The sequence below is a fragment of the Macrobrachium nipponense genome, chromosome 9 (genome assembly GCF_015104395.2).
Source record: "Macrobrachium nipponense isolate FS-2020 chromosome 9, ASM1510439v2, whole genome shotgun sequence".
Taxonomy (NCBI): Eukaryota; Metazoa; Arthropoda; class Malacostraca; order Decapoda; family Palaemonidae; genus Macrobrachium; species Macrobrachium nipponense.
Window position 1 is genome coordinate 22723408 of NC_061110.1, and position 18685 is coordinate 22742092.

At 46.2% G+C, this 18685-nt stretch overlaps 1 protein-coding gene across 1 annotated transcript in view; it reads left to right on the plus strand.

Moving 5' to 3' along the window:
* LOC135218345 (ADP-ribosylation factor-like protein 2) overlaps positions 1-18685 on the plus strand; it is a 173034-nt gene that overhangs the window by 139491 nt on the left and 14858 nt on the right. The window contains exons 2-4 of the mRNA XM_064254572.1: positions 9087-9209; positions 16958-17120; positions 17276-17356. Coding sequence (XP_064110642.1) covers positions 9087-9209; positions 16958-17120; positions 17276-17356 — 367 coding nt within the window. The remainder of the gene's footprint in view (positions 1-9086; positions 9210-16957; positions 17121-17275; positions 17357-18685) is intronic.

Below are 18685 nucleotides of genomic sequence, written 5' to 3' on the forward strand. Positions count from 1 at the left end.
AATGTCGAGTCCTTTCGAACCTTTACATGAAGCGTCTCTTAGGAACTTGACTAAGAAGGCTCTTTTCCTAACTGCTCTGGCGACGGCGAAGAGAGTTAGCGAAATTCAGGCCATTTGTAAGAGAGTGGGTTCTTCAAGGGGGACAATGCTGTCTGCTCTTTGAGTCCCACTTTCTAGCAAAGAATGAAAACCCGTCGAACCCTTGGCCAAGGAGCTTTGAAATCAAGGGTATTGACAAGCCTTGTGGGCCAAGAACCGGAGAGAGTCCTGTGCCCTGTCAGGGCTCTAAAAGTTTTATGTCCACAAGACTAAAGAAGTAAGAGGTCCCTCAGAATAATCTCTGGTGTTTCGGTTTAAACGACCCGATATACCGTTATCCAAGAACGCTTTGGCGTTCTTTCTGAGGGACGTCATTAAAGAGGCTCATTCGTCTTCCATACACATCGATTGGAGCCTCTTGCGAGTGAAAGCTCACGAGGTCAGAGCTGTTGCAACCTCGCTTGCCTTCCAAAGGAACATGTCGATCAAGGGACATCCTTGACGCCACCTTTTGGAGGAGCAATTCAGTATTCGCCTCACACTACTGAGAGATGTGAGAACGATATACGAGGGACTGTTGTTCTCTTGGGCCATACGTTTCTGCAGACACAGTCTTGGGGCTGAAGGTAGCTCTCTCCTTCCCATACCCTTAGTTAGGTTAGGTTAGGTTTTAGTTGTTGTGTTTTTTGGTTGTGGTGAGGCTTTGGTGAAGACCTCCCATCTTTTAGCTTAGTGTTCAGGGGGTCTTTGTTAGTTGGTCATGGTGGTGGTCAGTTGCTTCGTGCCCTCATTTGTATGGCTCTATGCTCTTGTCACATTGAGGTCACGTCCCCGTTGACAGAGCATTCAGAGCGCACCAGCACTACAGGTCTCCACCTGGCTGGCAACTCTGATTAAGCACAAGCAGGCTGTAGTGACAGTAATCACAGAGTCTACTTTGCTAACAGGTGAGGAACCAAGGTGTATATCATCTTACTTAATTTAAGTTTCCTACAAATCCTATTCTGTCTCTTCCCACCATCCGAAGGTGGGATTCAGCTATATATATCTGCCAAGTAAGTTTTCATGAACAAAATGTTATTGTTATAATACAATTAAGTTTGTTCATACTTACCTGGCAGATATATATAATTAAGTGCCCACCCACCACCCCTCAGGAGACAGTGGCACTGATAAAATATGAATAGAAAAATGGGAATGGTTCCTGATATCGCCTCCCAGCGGCGGAATGGGTACTACCACCTGGCCGCCCACTGCGTGTGCCGCGAGTTTTGAAAATTCTGTCGGCCTTCGGGAGAATACCAGCTATATATATATCTGCCAGGTAAGTATGAACAAAACTTAATGTATTATAACAATAACATTTTGTCGAAAATTGTATTTTCATACAATCAACTTACCTGTCAGATATATACTAGCTAAGGACTCCGTCGTCCCCGACAGAAATTCAAATTTCGCGCCACTCGCTACAGGTAGGTCAGGTGATCTACCGGCCTGAGCCCTGGGTGGCAGGACTAGGAACCATCCCCGTTTTCTATCATATTTTCTCTGTCGCCGGTGGTATCAACATTGTTGTTATTACCTCCTGACTTGGATTCTTTTTTCACATTTGATCAACGTTTTTCGACTTTTGGTGACGTATTTGGATCGTGTTTTGGCATTCGCTACTGTGGACTGTTTTTGGAATACTCTTTTGGATTTTTCTCAGGATGTCTGTTCTAATGTGAGTGTTGAGAAGTGTGTGAATTGTAGGCTGCAGGGTGAGGATACCGAAAGCTTCGGTTGATCCTCACACTGTATGCCGTAAATGTAGGGGGGTGCAGTGTTGCTATTCATGTATTAACACTTGTAAGGAATGCGAGAGTTTGAATGCAGAAGAATGGAGACTTTGACTTCTTATTTGAAGAAGTTAGAGAGGGATAGAGTTAGAAGACTGAAAGGTGTGAATTCAAGGCCTATTGAGCCTTTCAAGGATAATTCTAACCCTACTACTGTAGATTCTCCCTATAAATCTCATTCTCAGAGTGTCTTTTCGGATTCGGCATCGGAAATCGCCAATCTGAAAGCGACGATTCGAGACATGAAGTCCAAGATGGCGGACTCGAAAGGTAAGGCTAGTGATAGTGAAAATTTTAGTGAAGTGAACCCTATCAGTGTTGTGGAGGGGGCGTTTGATCGTCCCTGCGGCGCTCCCAGGCCTAGACCTCTTCCAAGCTCACATGCCCAGAGGAGAAGGAAAGTCGAAAGCCTTAAGGAGGTCGTGGGGAATCCCCAACGGTTCAGACGTCCCTTCAGCTAGCTTTGCTTCATGGCAGCCAGCTCAAGGGCGCTACAGGAAAAGCGTCCTTCGCGAGGTTTTCGTCCTCTCCCTCTCTTCCCTCACCTAAAACGAGGGTGGAAGGAGTCGAACTTATCGAGACCGCTGAAGCGTCATATGAAGCAAGACATTGATTCTAGCCCGGAGCGCTTCTCGGATGACTCCCAAGTCTGCTATTAAGAAGGCGAAGGTGGCGTCAACGTCACCTGACGCTTATGAGGAAGTACCACATCATGCTTCTTCCCCGAGTGATGACGAAGGGCGTCAGGCACTAGACGTAGGAGAAGCGTCAAGGAAGATCATTATGGCGGTGCAAGAACAACTGTCATCTCTTGTGGGAGTTTTAGCGCCCCGTCGGAAGGACGTGACGCTTCCTATTAAGAAGTCTCGTCCTCTCGCACCTGCTCGGAAGACGTCTTTTAGAAGTGAAGCGTCAAATCAAGAGGATCTAGACGTGACGCTCCGTCCAAGATTGTGACGCCGAGTAGGAAGCCCTTAGAAAGCGAAGCGTCTTCCAGACGCGAAGCGTCATCTAAACGTCAACAAGAGACGTCATACATGACGCTCGGAGAGCGGGAAGCGTCATACATGACGTCTTCTAAAGCGCGAGAGAAGCCGCAGGTTGTGACGCCTTCCAAGTCGATCAGAACGGGAAAAAGGAAAGACTTTCATTCCCTTAGCCCCTCTCCGATCAGGAGTTTGTCTCCCCCAGAAGAGGAAAGTTCTGAAAGGAGAACAGAACTCAGGATTATCACGAGTTCGAACGAAACTCGGAGGATGACGAATCTTGGAAGAGAGGGCTTGTCCAACTATAAGGTGTTGACAACCATGCTTCTGGAGGAATACGGAGACGAGTTGACTCCGGCTGCTCCTCCTTCTCCGCGCTCGCTCTTTTTTTTTCGAGTGCGAAGGCGAAGAAGACTTCGTCTTTCTGAAGATGAAGCCCACCATCTCGATGAAGCGGGCTTTACACGCCTTAGAACGCCTGGATGAAGTCGAAGAAAGACTTAACCAGGGACAGTATTTTGCATGCTCCAGCAAGGTTAGCTGGAAAAGAGCATATGGTACAAGACGGGGGCGGATATGGGTATCGCTCTCCCTTCTACTACAGAGGCAGACTTTTCGACGTTAGTTGACGCTTCAAGGCGTCCTAGTCTTAATTCTGCCCGCAATTACTTGGAGTATTTCGGAACTGGATCATCTCCTCAAGGGACTTTTCCATGTATTGGAAGTATTCAACTTCTTAGATTGGTCCCTTGGGGTGATGTCCAAGAAAGCTCACGATTCGCAGGGAATCGAACCTGAAGCCCTGTTATGCATTTTGCGTGCATCGACAAAGCAGTACAGGATGGATCTTTGGAAGTCTCTGCATTATTTGGAGCAGGTCTTTTGAAGAAAAGGACAGTGTATGGCGCCTTCTTAACAAAGGCAGTCTCGCAGCGCAGAGGGCAGCTCTGCTATATGCACCTCTTTCGGACTATTTGTTTCCTTCTAAGTTAGTTAAGACGTAGCTCACTCTTTAACTGAGAAGGCGACACAGGATCTTCTGACGCAGTCAGCTAGGAAGAAGAAAACCTGCTTTAGTGTCGGACAAGAAAGAACCTAGCACTTCTAGGCAGCCCTTTCGAGGTGGTCCGATCTCCAGACCTCCCGCAAGAAGGAAGGCTCCAGAGAGAAGAGGTAGGTCCGCCTTCGTCCCTTTAAAAAGGGCAAATGAAACATTTCTCCTCCAAACACCAGTAGGTGCCAGGCTCCTGGAATTCGTGGAAGCCTGGACACTGATAGACGCAGACGCGTCTTCACTAAAGATCATAAGGAAGGGATATCGTATCCCTTTCCTGAATACTCCGCCCCTAACGTCAATACCAAGGGAACTATCAGCCAAGTACAAGGATCCTGTGCTGAGGGATACTCTTCGATCGATGGTGGAACAAATGTGGACAAGAGTGCAGTAGAACTAGTACTGGATCAAAACTCCCCGGGGTTTTCTACAATCGCCTTTTTCTAGTGGCGAAAGCCTCGGGAGGCTGGAGACCAGTACTAGACGTCAGCGCTCTGAACAAATGTTCAGAAGGAGAAGTTCTCCATGGAGACTTCTGCTTCAGTTCCTAGCGTCATTACGACAAGGAGATTGGATGGTGTCTCTAGATCTCCAAGACGCCTACTTTCACGTCCCCGATCCACCCTTCATCGAGAAGTACCTCCGTTCATGACGGGGGGAAGGATCTTTCAGTTCAGAGCCTTGTGTTTCGGCCGTCCACAGCTCCTCAGGTCTTCACAAGCCTGATGAGGAATGTGGCGAGATTTCTTCATCTCAAAGGAGTGAATGTCTCGATGTAACCTAGACGACTGGCTCATCAGGGCCAGATCGGAGAGACAGTGTTTGGAGGACCTAAAGTTAACTCTGGATTTGACCAAGGCGTTGGGATTGCTTGTGAACCTCGAGAAGTCTCAGATGACCCCCAGACAAGACCTAGTCTATCTGGGGATTCGGATGGATTCTCGGGGTTTTCGAGTTTTTCCTTCGCAAGAGAGAACCGCAAAAGGTTTGAGGATAATCTCTCTCTTCTTAGAGAAACAGCAAACGTCAGCGAGGGAATGGTTGAGCCTTCTGGGGACGCTTTCCTCGCTGGAACAATTTTCCCTCTCGGAAGACTTCATATCCGTCCACTTCAATTCTTCCTCAAGAAGTCTTGGAGCTGGAAAAACGGACAACTGTGCGGACGTTTTTCCCATTCCAGTGGAAGTAAAAAAGGCACACCTACAGTGGTGGTTGCTGCCTCTGGAAGAGAACAAAGGGATCTCTCTAAGATCACAGAACCCAGACCTAGTGTGTTCCTCCGACGCGTCGGAGACGGGTTGGGGAGCGACATTAGGCTCGGAGGAAGTGTCAGGCACCTGGGAACCAGCACAGGTTGTCCTGGCACATAAATTGCAAAGAGCTCTTCGCCGTACACCTGGCTTTGAAGAGCCTAGAACCTCTGGTGAGAGACAAGGTAGTACAAGTAAACAGTGGACAAACACCACCGCACTTGCCTACATTCGGAAACAGGGAGGGACACACTCCTCGTTCCTTTACGAACTCACGAGGGACCTATTACTGTGGACGTCTCACAGGAACATCTCCCTGCTGACAAGGTTCGTACAGGGAGTAAGAAATGTGAGGGCGGACAGGCTCAGCAGGAGGAACCAGGTCCTTCATACAGAATGGACTCTGCACGAGGAAGATGTCGCGATCTCTGGTCTCTGTGGGGAACTCCTCATGTGGATCTATTCGCAACATACATTTCAAAAAAGGCTCCCAGTGTTTTGTTCGGTCGTGGAAGACCCAAGAGCAATTATGGTAGACGCCTTCCTGCTAAACTGGTCTCGAGTGGACGTGTACGCTTTCCCCCCATTCAAAATCCTGGGGTTAGTATTGAAAAGTTTGTGGCGTCAAAAGAGACGAGGATGACTTTAATAGCCCCCTTTTGGCCGGCCCAGGAATGGTTCACGGAGGTGGTAGAGTGGATCGTAGACTTTCCAAGATCCCTACCAGGAAGGACGGATCTTCTCAAACAACCACACTTCAAGAGGTACCATCAAAACCTCCCGCTCTCGCTCTGACTGCCTTTCGACTATCGAAAGACTTGTCAGAGCGAGAGGCTTTTCTCGCGAGTGGCAAGCGCGATCGCGAGAGCTCGCAGAACCTCCACTTCGAAAGTATACCAGTCGAAGTGGGAGGTCTTTAGAAGGTGGTGTAGAGCAAGAAGTTGTCCTCCTCCTCTACCTCTATAGCGGAAACATTGCTGATTTCTTGCTATCCTAGAGAGTAAAATCGCATCTAGCCGTATCCACAATAAAGGGATACAGGAGTATGCTCTCGGCTGTATTCAGGAACAGAGGTTTAGATCTGGCAAATAACAAAGATCTCCACGATCTCATAAGTCTTTTGAGACGTTAAAGTCTAAGGAACCAGTACCTCCGAACTGGAACTTGGACGTAGTCCTCAAATATCTGTCTTCGGATAGATTTGAGCCTCCACATCAGGCCTCATTTAGAGACGTAACTAGAAAATGCCTATTTCTTTTATCGTTAGCGACGGCCCCCCAAAAAACGAATTAGTGAGTTACAAGCTCTGCAGGATAAAGTAGGATTCAAGGGAGACTCGGCGATTTGCTCGTTTAAGACTCTGTTTTTAGCGAAAAACGAGAATCCCACGAATCCCTGGCCTAGGTCATTCGAAATCAAAGGAATGTCTAGTCTAGTAGGCAGAGAAGCAGAGAGGTCTCTATGCCCTGTTAGAGCTCTGAAGTTCTATCTTCAGAGGAAGCGTCAGTTGGGAGGCTCTAGACAAGGTCTTTGGTGCGCGGTAAAAGACCCCACAAGACTGATGTCAAAGAACGCTCTAGCGTTCTTTGTAAGAAACGTCATTACGGACGCTCACAAGGTCTGTCCGGACGAACAATTACAACTTCTGAGGGTAAAAGCTCATGAAGTACGAGCGGTTGCGACGTCTCTCTCGTTTTATAAGAATATGTCGCTTAAAAACATATTAGATACGACATATTGGAGATGCAACTCGGTATTTGCATCTCATTACTTGAAGACGTGCGTGTGACGTATGAGAAGTGCTTTTCTCTAGGTCCTATCGTATCGGCAGATACGATTCTGGGTACGGGAGCCGACACCAATCCTTAAAATGTATATACTGTTCTTCTGTTTGGATATGGTCGAGAATCTCTTCGAACAATGGAGGATTCAGGCTCGCACGGGCGGCCGTCTATGTTGTTCATAAGAGAATTCTCGTCATATCCAATTAGTTGAGTATAATTTTTTTTTTGAAAAAATTATGTATGCGTGCGTAGTGGTTTTTGAGTTACGGTTGTTGTGACGAGTTCGGGGATAACTCGTAACAATCCTTAGTTCTAACACATGGTTAGGATCAGGTGGTCGGGATTGGTTGTGTGCTCCTTCATAAGGTGTATTGTCATATAAGTGGATCAGCACCCATTGACAAAGTCCTTTTAGGCTCTGCTGAGTAAGTGGGTAAGACCCCATCGGCAGAACCACAAGAACTCTTGGCCATAGATCACATATCTCGCTAAAGTTTCTTGAGGTGATGCAGACTACTGGGCAAACACCACCAAGTCTACCACCTATCAGGTAGGAACCAAGGTTTTATTTATACCTACAACATATGTTGTTTACCTGTCTATTCCATATAGTAGCTGTCTCTTACCCTCCACGAAGGGTGCAATCAGCTATGTATATATCTGACAGGTAAGTGATTGTATGAAAATGATATTGTTATGTTACAATAAAGTTTCATACATACTTACCTGGCAGATATATACAATTAAAGGCCCACCCAGCCTCCCCGCAGGAGACAGGTGGAAGAGAGAAAATATGATAGAAAACGGGGATGGTTCCTAGTCCTGCCACCCAGGGCAGGCCGGTAGATCACCTGACCTACCTGTAGCGAGTGGCGCGAAATTTGAATTTCTGTCGGGGACGACGGAGTCTTAGCTATGTATATATCTGCCAGGTAAGTATGTATGAAACTTTATTGTAACATAACAATATCATTTTTCCTAACTATACAAACCTGAGGTCCTTTACACATAGTCCCACCTCATGCCACCCCTCACTCTGTTTTTCCTGGGCCTAAAGCAAAGTGGTTCTTCTCCCAGTCATGCAGTGCGCTGACTGTCGGACAAGCAGTTAACTACCGTACTCCCTTGTTCGAAGCTTACGACCGGTTCCAGCTCCCGCAAGTTACATTCCTATTGTTAAAGGACGTCAAATAAACTATTTGTAAACAGTAAATGCTGCTATAGCAACTAGGATGAGCATTCATTTTTCAAGAACAGAAAAAAATTCTATTCTCAGGATTTTAAAATATAAAGTAATTTTCATTATTGTTACACTCTCCAATATACAGTACAATAAGTTGTAATGGTTACTTGTCAAAATTAGGATAAAACATCACAACGTAACTAAGGAGTAAAAATACGCTATCCTCTAATGGGCCCAACAAAGCCAGTGATACCTACCTCCCTCCCCCACCCATGAATGACAACTGACTGACCAGATACCCGTGGTACTACGCACCACTTCTTCATCGGTCAAAATGCCATGTCGCGCAATAAAAGTAACTTTGATGGTTTATAACAAAATAACAAAAAGAAATAAAAAATATTTTGTTAACACATGCACGAAGTAATTACAAAACAGTTGGTAGAATTATGTATTAGATTCTGAAGAGTAGCATTTTTGTTAAGATAGCCGCAACACCGGACTGTTGTAAAATGATATTGACACATTTCTCGGGTTAAAACTATTAGAAATTATTTAGTATTTAGAAATTAACCCCCACCACTCTATCCTTTAGTCTGGGAGAACCCTGGTTGGAACAGTGTTCTCAGGTGGGGGAACAACACAAAACCAGTAATTTATGTAGTTTTATCTGTTTAGGCAAGAAAATTACTATTAATATGAACAGGGCCCTGAGCCTTTATGTTTGTGAATTAATATGTATTCTCATGCAACAAAAGTGGATGCTCTTCTCCTTAAGGTAACAGCTGAGTATGTCATAGCAGTCTGGAAGAAGTTTTACAAAGACATGATGTGTGACTTACTCTTGATCAATAGTCTGCACTGATTTCCTCCTAGAAGCTGGCCATTCTCCAGAGTGAATGAAACTATTGCATTCCAATTTTAGATTTGTTTTCTTAACTAAAACCATCAGAGGTTTAGATAATGCTGGGAAGACCACTGTAGTGAAACGTTTTTGTGGGGAAGACATCAATACTATTTCACCGACGTATGGTTTTAATATTAAGACAGTGGAGCATGAAGTTGATAAGTATGGGTACGTATTTTATTTTGCATATCACTGTAGTGCTGGTTATATTCAATTATTTGTGTACATTGCTATCCATAAATGAAAAATCTTTGTAACTGCACTCATACTAAGAACATGCAGTTGATGTATAGTACTATCTCTTTTCCCCCTTTTTAGCCAATAGGTCATTTAATTATTTTAAATATCATAGTCAGCAATTTTTCACTTGTTATTAAATATCTCCCAAACAGTAATTATTTTTAATTGTATTCCTTCATGTTTCCCTTTTTCTCCATTAGACAGCGCTTACTCTGGCTGTTACAAAATACTCGGATATTGATTTACCAATTTTTCCACTTCCAGTCTTCATTTTTGTGTTATAGTGTTATTGTTGGTATTCCATATTTTAACTAAAATTTTATTTTTGTACATGAACTTCCCTGCCAGATATATACTTAGCTTAGGACTCTGACGTCACGACAGAAATTTCAAAAACTCGCGGCACACGCTACAGGTAGGTCAGGTGATCTACCTTACCCGCCGCTGGGGAGGCTTGGTGTAAGAACCAGTCCCCCTTTCCTGTCAGATTATTTTCTGTCGCCGGCTGGACAAACACCAGTTGTTCAGTCCTTACGATAGTTGAAATTCGTTCTCGTTGCCGACGATTTGGATTTTGGTGAAGTACACTTGGTTGTTGGCTTGGCATACGCTTTTTGGACTGTTTTTTGGATTTTTCTTTTGGATTTCTCTTACATATCTATATCATGGATGGATTCTGAAGTTAAGAAACCTAGTTTATTTAGGGTTTGTTCAGAGAAGGAATGTAAAGTTAGGCTTCCTAAAGCTGCATTAGATCCTCACTCGGTATGTGAGTCGTGTAGAGGGAATGAATGCTCTTTTATTAACCCTTGCAAAGAGTGTGAGAATTTGGATGAGGATGGTTGGAAGGCTCTATCTTCTTATGTGAGAAAGTTAGAGAAAGATAGGGTGCGCAAGGCTTCTTCAAAGAGTTCTAGATCGAGGGTGAGTGAAGTTGACGCTGAGAATCCTGTAGTAGAAGTAGTTCCTTCTCCAGTTTCAGCCCCTGCGCCCAGCTTTGAACCCGAAGATTCGTTTTCGGAGTTGCTTCTGGGAGAGGCCTCGATCAGGAGTAAGGAGAGCCTCGCTCGCTCTCGACAAGGTAAGAGTGATGATAGTGCAAGTGATCAGTGCAGTGCCCCTAGTGCAGTGGGAGGGTGCGTCTGACCGGCTCACTAACGCTTCCAGGCCTAGACCTCTTCCAGACTCCCAGACCCAGTGGAGGAGGAAAGTCGAAAGCCGCAGGAAGGTTAGGAGAACCCCCACCGGTCAGGCGTCCCCTCGGCAGTTCCTGTTGCTCGTTCCCAGGCTGCCTTGGAACGAACCAAGAAGGAGTTATTGCGCCAGTGCTTCTCGTCATCTTCGTCGCCTTCTCCTCAGCGTAGATGGAGCGCATCGGAGTCGTCTCGCCCTCTCAAGAGGCCCTGGAAGGATCCTTGCGCCCTTCCTTCCAGCCCCGAATCTTTCGCGGAAGAGCCTGAAGTGGGAACGCAAGAGAACCAAGATTTCGTCCTGTTACGCTTCTCCTGTTCGCTCTCGGACTTCGTCCCCTGTAGAGGAGTTAAGAGATCTCCTGCGCGTATCCTGGCGGTCTGCAGGCGCAGATTGCGGCTTTAGCAGAGTCTATTGCCCGGGACTTCTCATCGTCGGAAGGACGCCTCACTTCCGGTGAAGAAGTCTAAGAACGTTCCTTCGGCTAAATCTCCTTTGGCTAGAAGAGCTTTTGAGCCTGTTAGTAGGAGTTCAGAAGTGCAGGCTGGAGCTCGGGATCTTTCTCCGAGTAGGCTCTCCTCTCTTCCCAGCAAGAGTTGTGAGCATGTAAGGTGTAAGGAGCCAGGCAGGCTCTCTCCTCAGGATTTCCGCTCCTCTTCAGTTAGGCGTCAAGAGCTTGACAGACGTCAAGAGCCTAGTTTTCGTCAGGAGCGAAGGAAGAGTTCTTCGCCTGGTGGCCTCTCTCCTTTTGACGGACGCTCGGAGCCTAGTAGGCAGCAAGAGCCTAGTAGGCGCCAAGAGCCTAGTAGGCGCCAAGAACCTGGTAGGCGGCAACGGAAGTTTTCTCCTCCGTTAGAGCACTCCCGATTGGATAAGCGCTCAGAGCCTTGTAAGCGCCACGCTTCTGACAGGGATTCATCTGTGGGATGTTTTCTCTCCCCGTGGCGGGCGTCAAGAGCCTGGCAGGCGTATTGAGGATGGCAGACGCCAAGAGCCTAGCAGGCGCAGAGAGCCTGATAGGCGTCTCTCCCGTTTCCAGACGCTCTTGTTTGAGTTAGAATCGGTTTCCGACAGACGGGCCTCCACTTGTAGGCGCTCTCCTAGTAGGCGCTCCCCAAGTAGGCGCTCTCCTAGCAGGCGCTCACCAAGTAGGCTCTCTCCTGGGAGGCGCTCTCAAAGTAGGCGCTCTCCTAGTAGGCGCTCTCCAACTAGGCGCTCTCCTAGTAGGCTCTCTCCTGGGAGGCGCTCTCTAAGTAGGCGCTCTCCTGGTAGGCGCTCTCCTGGTAGGCGCTCCCCGTGTAAGCGCTCTCCCGGTAGGCGCTCTCCTGGTAGGCGCTCCCCGTGTAAGCGCTCTCCCGGTGGTTTTTCTTCCAGTAGGCGCTCTCCAAGGATTAGCTCTCCTCCGGGCAGTAGAGCTTCTAGACGTCATTCTTCGGAAGAATTTGTTGCTGATTCGGAGGAAGATTTGCCCAAGGATGCTGCGGTTTCTTCGTATAAGAGACTTACAGAACCTCCTCTTGCAAGATTTTGGGGAGTCTCTTTCGGCCGTTGCTCCTCCGTCTCCTCCGTCCTTATTTTCAACGACCAATACGGCTAAGAAGTCTTCGGTCGTTAAGATGAAGCCTACAGTGTCTATGAAGAAGGCTATGAAGAACTTTGACGACTGGTTGCTTTCAAAAGAAGAGAAGGGCAAGACAGTTTTTTCTTTTCCCCCGTCCAAGCTGACGGGTAAGATGGGGTTCTGGTACGAGTCAGGAGAGCCCTTGGGTCTGACTCTTCCCTCTTCTGCAGACTCGGACTTCTCTTCGTTGGTCGATTCCGCACGTCGCTCGGCGCTGAATTCTGCGAAGACGACGTGGGGTATGAGCGAGTTGGATCACCTTCTGAAGGGAATGTTCCGAGTCTTAGAAGTTTTTAACTTTCTTGACTGGACCCTGGGAGTGTTGGCCAAGAGGACTCAAGAGCAAGACACTCTTTCGCCTGAAGACCTCCACGCAGTTCTGTCTTGCATGGACAAGGCAGTGAGAGACGGTTCCGGGGAAATTGCTTCTCTTTTTGGTGCAGGAGTGGTAAAGAAGAGGGCCGTTTTTCTGCTCTTTTCTTACCAAGGCGGTTTCGCACGCACAGAGAGCTTCCTTGCTGTATTCGCAACTTTCCCCGCAACTCTTCCCCAAGAAGACTATTAACGATATCTCCAGCGCGTTATCAGCAAAAGCGACGCAGGATATGCTAGCTCGATCGGCTAGAATTCCGAAACCTTCGTTCAGCAGAAGACGAAGAAAGAGGCTCAAAGTAGGCAAGAACCCTTTCGAGGAGGACCTTCGTCTCGCTCTTCTTCCTCCAGAGGTTCGAGACCACCTAGAAGAGGAAGGACCTTCTCACCCGGTCTATTAGGGCCAAGAAATAGTTCGGGTGTCCTCCAGACAACTGTGGGTGCCAGACTTCTGAACTTTGCAGATGTCTGGGCACGAAAGGGGGCGGACAACTGGTCCCTCGCGATCATCAAGAGGGGATACCTCATTCCCTTTATTTCGAGACCACCCTTGACCACCACTCCAAGGGCACTGGTGGCCAAATACAAAGACCCACTGATGAATCAAGCCCTCGCTCTAGCGGTAGAGCTGATGTTGATTTGAGAAAGAGGCAATAGAGATGGTTCAGGACCCACTTTCAGCGGGGTTCTACAACCGTTTGTTCCTAGTTCCCAAGAACTCAGGAGGATGGAGACCGGTTCTGGACGTAAGCGCCCTGAATGTCTTTGTGAAGAAGAGGAAGTTCGCTATGGAGACGACGTCATCAGTCTTAGCAGCTCTTCGTCCCGGGGACTGGATGGTGGGTCACTGGACCTTCAGGACGCTTACTTCCATGTGCCGATCCATCCTTCTTCTCGCAAATATCTCAGATTCATGTGGGGAGGGAACGTTTTTCAGTTCAGGGCCCTATGCTTCGGCCTTTCCACGGCCCCCCAAGTATTCACAGGACTGATGAAGAACGTTGCCCAGTGGCTTCATCTCGAGGGAGTGAGGATTTCCCTCTACTTGGACGATTGGCTTATCAGGGCCAAATCCAAGGAGAAATGTCTGGAGGACTTACGAGTGACGTTGGATCTAGCAGCTTCTCTGGGTTTGCTAGTGAATTTCGAGAAGTCACAGCTAATCCCCAGTCAAGAGCGTATCTATCTGGGGATTCGGATGGCTTCTCTGGTTTTTCGGGCGTATTCACCGTCCCCAGAGAGGATAACCCGAGGTTTGGAGAAGGTAGCAATCTTTCTAGAGAAAGATGTATGCACAGCGAGGGAGTGGATGAGTCTGTTGGGGACACTCTCCTCTCTGGAGCAATTCGTTTCTCTAGGAAGGTTGCACCTCAGACCCCTACAGTTCTTCCTGACGAGGAACTGGGATCGGAAATATCAAGGTCTGGACTTTGCGTTCAAGATTTCGCAAGAGATAAAGGAGGATCTACGTTGGTGGCTAGACCCTCTATTGTTCAAGGAAGGCCTTTCCTTGCAAGTTCGAAACCCCAACCTAGTATTGTATGCAGACGCTTCGGACAAAGGTTGGGGAGCCACTCTCGGGTCGAGAGAAGTGTCAGGCACCTGGATGGGGGATCAGGTGTCCTGGCACATCAACAAGAAGGAGCTAACAGCGATTTGGTTAGCTCTCAAGACCTTCGAACCCCTCGTAAAAGGGAAATATGTTCAGATCAACTCCGACAACACTACAGCCCTGGCTTACATTCGAAAACAGGGGGGGACTCACTCTTTCTCCCTGTACGAGACAGCGAGATCGCTCCTCTTGTGGTCAGAGGAAAGGAACATAAGGCTTCTCACCAGGTTCGTACAGGGAGAAAGAAATGTCAGAGCGGATCTGCTAAGCAGAAGGAATCAAGTCCTTCCCTCAGAGGGACTCTGCACGCGGACGTGGATGCCAGGAGCTGTGGAGGACGTGGGGCAGGCCCCATCTGGATCTATTTGCGACCTCCAGGAATGCGCGGATAGATCTATACTGCTCCCCTATTGCAGACCCAAGAGCAGTGGCAATAGATGCATTCCTCATGGATTGGAGGAATCTGGATCTGTACGCGTTCCCGCCTTTCAAGATTATAGGGGAAACGTTAAGGAAATTCGCAGCGTCAGAGGGAACAAGGATGACGTTTGATAGCTCCGTTCTGGCCCGCCACGACTGGTTCACAGAGGTACTGGAATGGCTGGTGGATGTCCCAAGATCCCTACCTCTAAGAGTCGATCTGCTCAAACAGCCCCACTTCGACAGGTTTCACAAAAACCTCCCCGCTCTCAGTCTGACTGGATTCAGACTATCAAGAGTCTCGTCAGAGCTAAGGGCTTTTCGGCAAAGTCTGCAAGGGCTATTGCCAATGCACGTAGACCTTCCACATCTAGAGTCTACCAGTCGAAGTGGGATGTTTTTCGACGCTGGTGCAGGACTCATAAAGTTTCCTCCTCCAGTACCTCTGTGACGCAGATTGCAGATTTCCTTATCTTCCTGAGGGAAAAAAATAAAAAATGCGGGTTGGTTGTCTCCACCATCAAGGGGTACAGGAGCATGCTTTCCTCAGTTTTTCGTCATAGAGGATTAAACATATCTGAGGACAAGGACCTACCATGATTTAATCAGATCGTTTGAAACGGTTTAAAAGAACCTCCTCCTTAGTGCCTAGCTGGAATCTTGATGTCGTGCTGCTCTTCCTGAGGTCCTCAAGGTTCGAACTCCCCATGCTGCTTCGTTCAGAGACCTTTCGATGAAAGACTCTTTTCCTCTGTTGCGTTAGCGTCAGCAAAGAGGGTCAGCGAGCTGCAGGCTCTAGAAGGTGAGGTAGGTTTCCAAGGAGGCTCCGCGGTTTGCTCTTTTCTTCCGGCTTTCCTAGCCAAGAATGAAAACCCTTCTTCGCCGTGGCCCAGGAGCTTCGAAATCAAAAGCTTATCCTCCTTAGTCGGGACAGAAGAGGAGAGATCTCTTTGCCCGGTGAGAAGCCTGAAATATTATCTTCAGAGGAAGAAAAGACTTGCCGCTAATGAGAGCAATCTCTGGTGCTCTGTAAGGGACCCAGTAGGCCCTTATCTAAAAATGCACTCTCATTCTTTATCAGGAATATTATTAGAGAAGCACACTCTTCTTGCAATCAGCAACAGTTTAACCTTCTCGAAAGTCAAGGCGCACGAAGTACGGGCCATCGCGACGTCTTTGGCTTTCAAGAAGAATTTGTCATTACAAAACCTTATGAAGGCCACTTTTTGGAGGTGTGAATCAGTCTTCTCTAATCACTACCTAAGGGACGTATCGATTACGTATGATAAGTGTTTTGGGCTAGGCCTTATCGTATCGGCGGATTCAGTGCTGGGGCAGGGAGCTGAAACACATCCTTTTTAATCCTTTTTCCCTGTTAGTTTTAAGTTTGAGTTTGTTGGTTGTACGAAGGAGGTTGCAGAAGGCAGCTCCTTCTTTCGTATACTAATGTTAGTAATTGGTTAGGTTGATCGGTTGTGCTTAAGGCTCCTTGCAATTGTAGTGATAGGCTCTGGCATGTAAGCGGTTGATCCCCATTGACCAGATCCTGCTTGGATTCTGCCAAGTAAGTGGACTCAGTTCCCATTGGTAGACCCAAAGAGTTCTTCAGCCATAGGTCATGCCCTCGCTGAGACTCTTTAGGCAACGCAGACTAATAGACAGATAACTATCAAGTCTTCTGCCTAAATCAGGTAAGAACCGAGGTTTAGGTATATGTATTCCTTTAACATGTGTTGTCCCCACTTTCTAAGTAAGTATGTGTCTCTTTCCCTCCACCCCAAGGGTGTCCAATCAGCTAAGATATATCTGGCAGGGAGTTCATGTACAAAAATGATATTGTTAGTATACAATAAAGTTTTGTACATACTTACCTGGCAGATATATACGATTGATGGCCCGCCCAGCCTCCCCTCAGGAGACAGGTGGAAGAAAATAACCTGACAGGAAAGGGGGACTGGTTCTTACACCCGCCTCCCAGCGGCGGGTAAGGTAGATCACCTGACCTACCTGTAGCGTGTGCCGCGAGTTTTGAATTTTCTGTCGTGACGTCAGAGTCCTAAGCTAAGTATATATCTGCCAGGTAAGTATGTACAAAACTTTATTGTATACTAACAATATCATGTTTCATGATTTTTTTTTTTTTTCAATGCTAAAATTCATCATCATGTCAGTTGACCCCTAAGTATCAGATTTCACTTTGCTTACAAACTACAGACAGTATCCAGTGGGTGAAAACTTCTTTTTGATACCTATGCAGCTATGAATTTTTATTCTGGAGTTTCATTAAAATATGTTAACTGTATTTGCATGAGAGTATTTTATATTATGTAATTAATAATTCTGGGTATGATAAATTTGACCAAAAGCTTACTTGATACTAATTAGATATATTAAAAAGAAGAAAAGACATACTACAGTGCTCTTGTGGATATGGTTGTAATGGGACTGACTTTGTTTCAGGTACAAATTAAACATATGGGATGTGGGTGGTCAAAATTCCTTACGTTCATATTGGCGTAACTACTTTGAATGCACAGATGGGCTCATATGGGTTGTTGACAGTGCAGATGCTGATCGCCTCAGGGATTGTCAGCAGGAACTGAAGAAATTACTAGAAGAAGAGGTAAGTAAGCATTGTTATGTAAGCCTCATGAATTAGGTAAGTCTTCCTTGTTATTTTTGCTATTAGGGTAAGGCATGTTCTATTTTTAACTAATATTCATTTCATATTATAAGAAAGGATGTGTTTGTTATTTTCATAAAAAAAATTTATTGCAGAGGTTAGCAGGAGCCACGCTTCTAGTGTTTGCTAACAAGCAGGATTTGCCGGAAGCATTATCAGCAGAACAAATAAAAGAAGTAAGTACTTTATTGTTATTCTTGGTGATGGCAATCAGATGATGAAGGATATATTAATTGTGTTCATACAGTGGAGAAATCATTGCCTTACTTAGCCTTTTGCTTTATTTCAAAATTTACAGTGTACTTTAAACATAACATGTACTTTGCACCTAACATTCAATTTAAGAGATTTGTTTAAATATGTATCACATATAAAATGGTAGCATACAGTATTGTGCGCTGCTGTTCATCTTTTGTGTGGTGATTGTGTTTTATATTGTTACTTGCACAAAGGCTCTGCCTACTCTCTCTCCCCATTGGCTGATACTGTACACTCATGCCAAAAGTCCTTGTTCTATTGGCTGATACTGTACACTCATGCTAAAAGTCCTTGTTCTATTGGCTGATACTGTACATTCATGCTAAAAGTCCTTGTTCTATTGGCTGATACTGTACACTCATGCTAAAAGTCCTTGTTCTCTTGGCTGATACTGTACACTCATGCTAAAAGTCCTAGTTCTATTGGCTGGTACTGTATATTCATGCTAAAAGTCCTTGTTCTATTGGCTGATACTGTACACTCATGCTAAAAGTCCTTGTTCTATTTTTAACTGGATCCAGCTGCACTAGAGACATTTTCTCCATATGTTAAGACCAGGTTTGTTAGTTATGAAAAATACAAATTGATTTTGTAAACATTTGTCATTTTTATACATTCAACTTCCCTGGCAGATATATACTTAGCTATAGACTCCGTCGTCCCCGACAGAAATTCGAATTTCGCGGCACACACTACAGGTAGGTCAGGTGATCTACCGCCACTGCCGCTGGGTGGCAGAACTAGGAACCATCCCATTTTCTAAAACAGATTTGCTCTGTCGAGGGTAGCCATAACATTGTGGTTGTTACCTCCTGACTTGGATTTCGTTTTTCATCGCCGTTGATCTTCTGGACTGTCTTTTTGGTGACGTATTTGGATCTGTGGTTTGGCATACGCTTTTGTGGAACGTTTTTTGGATTTTGGCTTTGGATTTTGCTCAAAAATGTCTGATTCTAGCTGCGAAGTTAGAAGATGTATGAATGAGGGTTGTTTGGTGAGGTTACCGAAAGTGTCTTTAGATCCTCACAAGGTATGCAAGAAGTGTAGGGGATATGAATGCACGAGAAATAACACGTGTGATGAATGTGTGAATATGGATGAGGAAGGATGGAAGAAACTAGATTCCTACTTAAGGAAACTAGAGAGAGATAGGTTAGAAAGGCTGTCTCTAGAAGTATGAGTATCATCGCTCTAACGAGCCAGTTAGTATGAACTAACCCCCAAGTAAGTTGCTTCCTCACATGCAG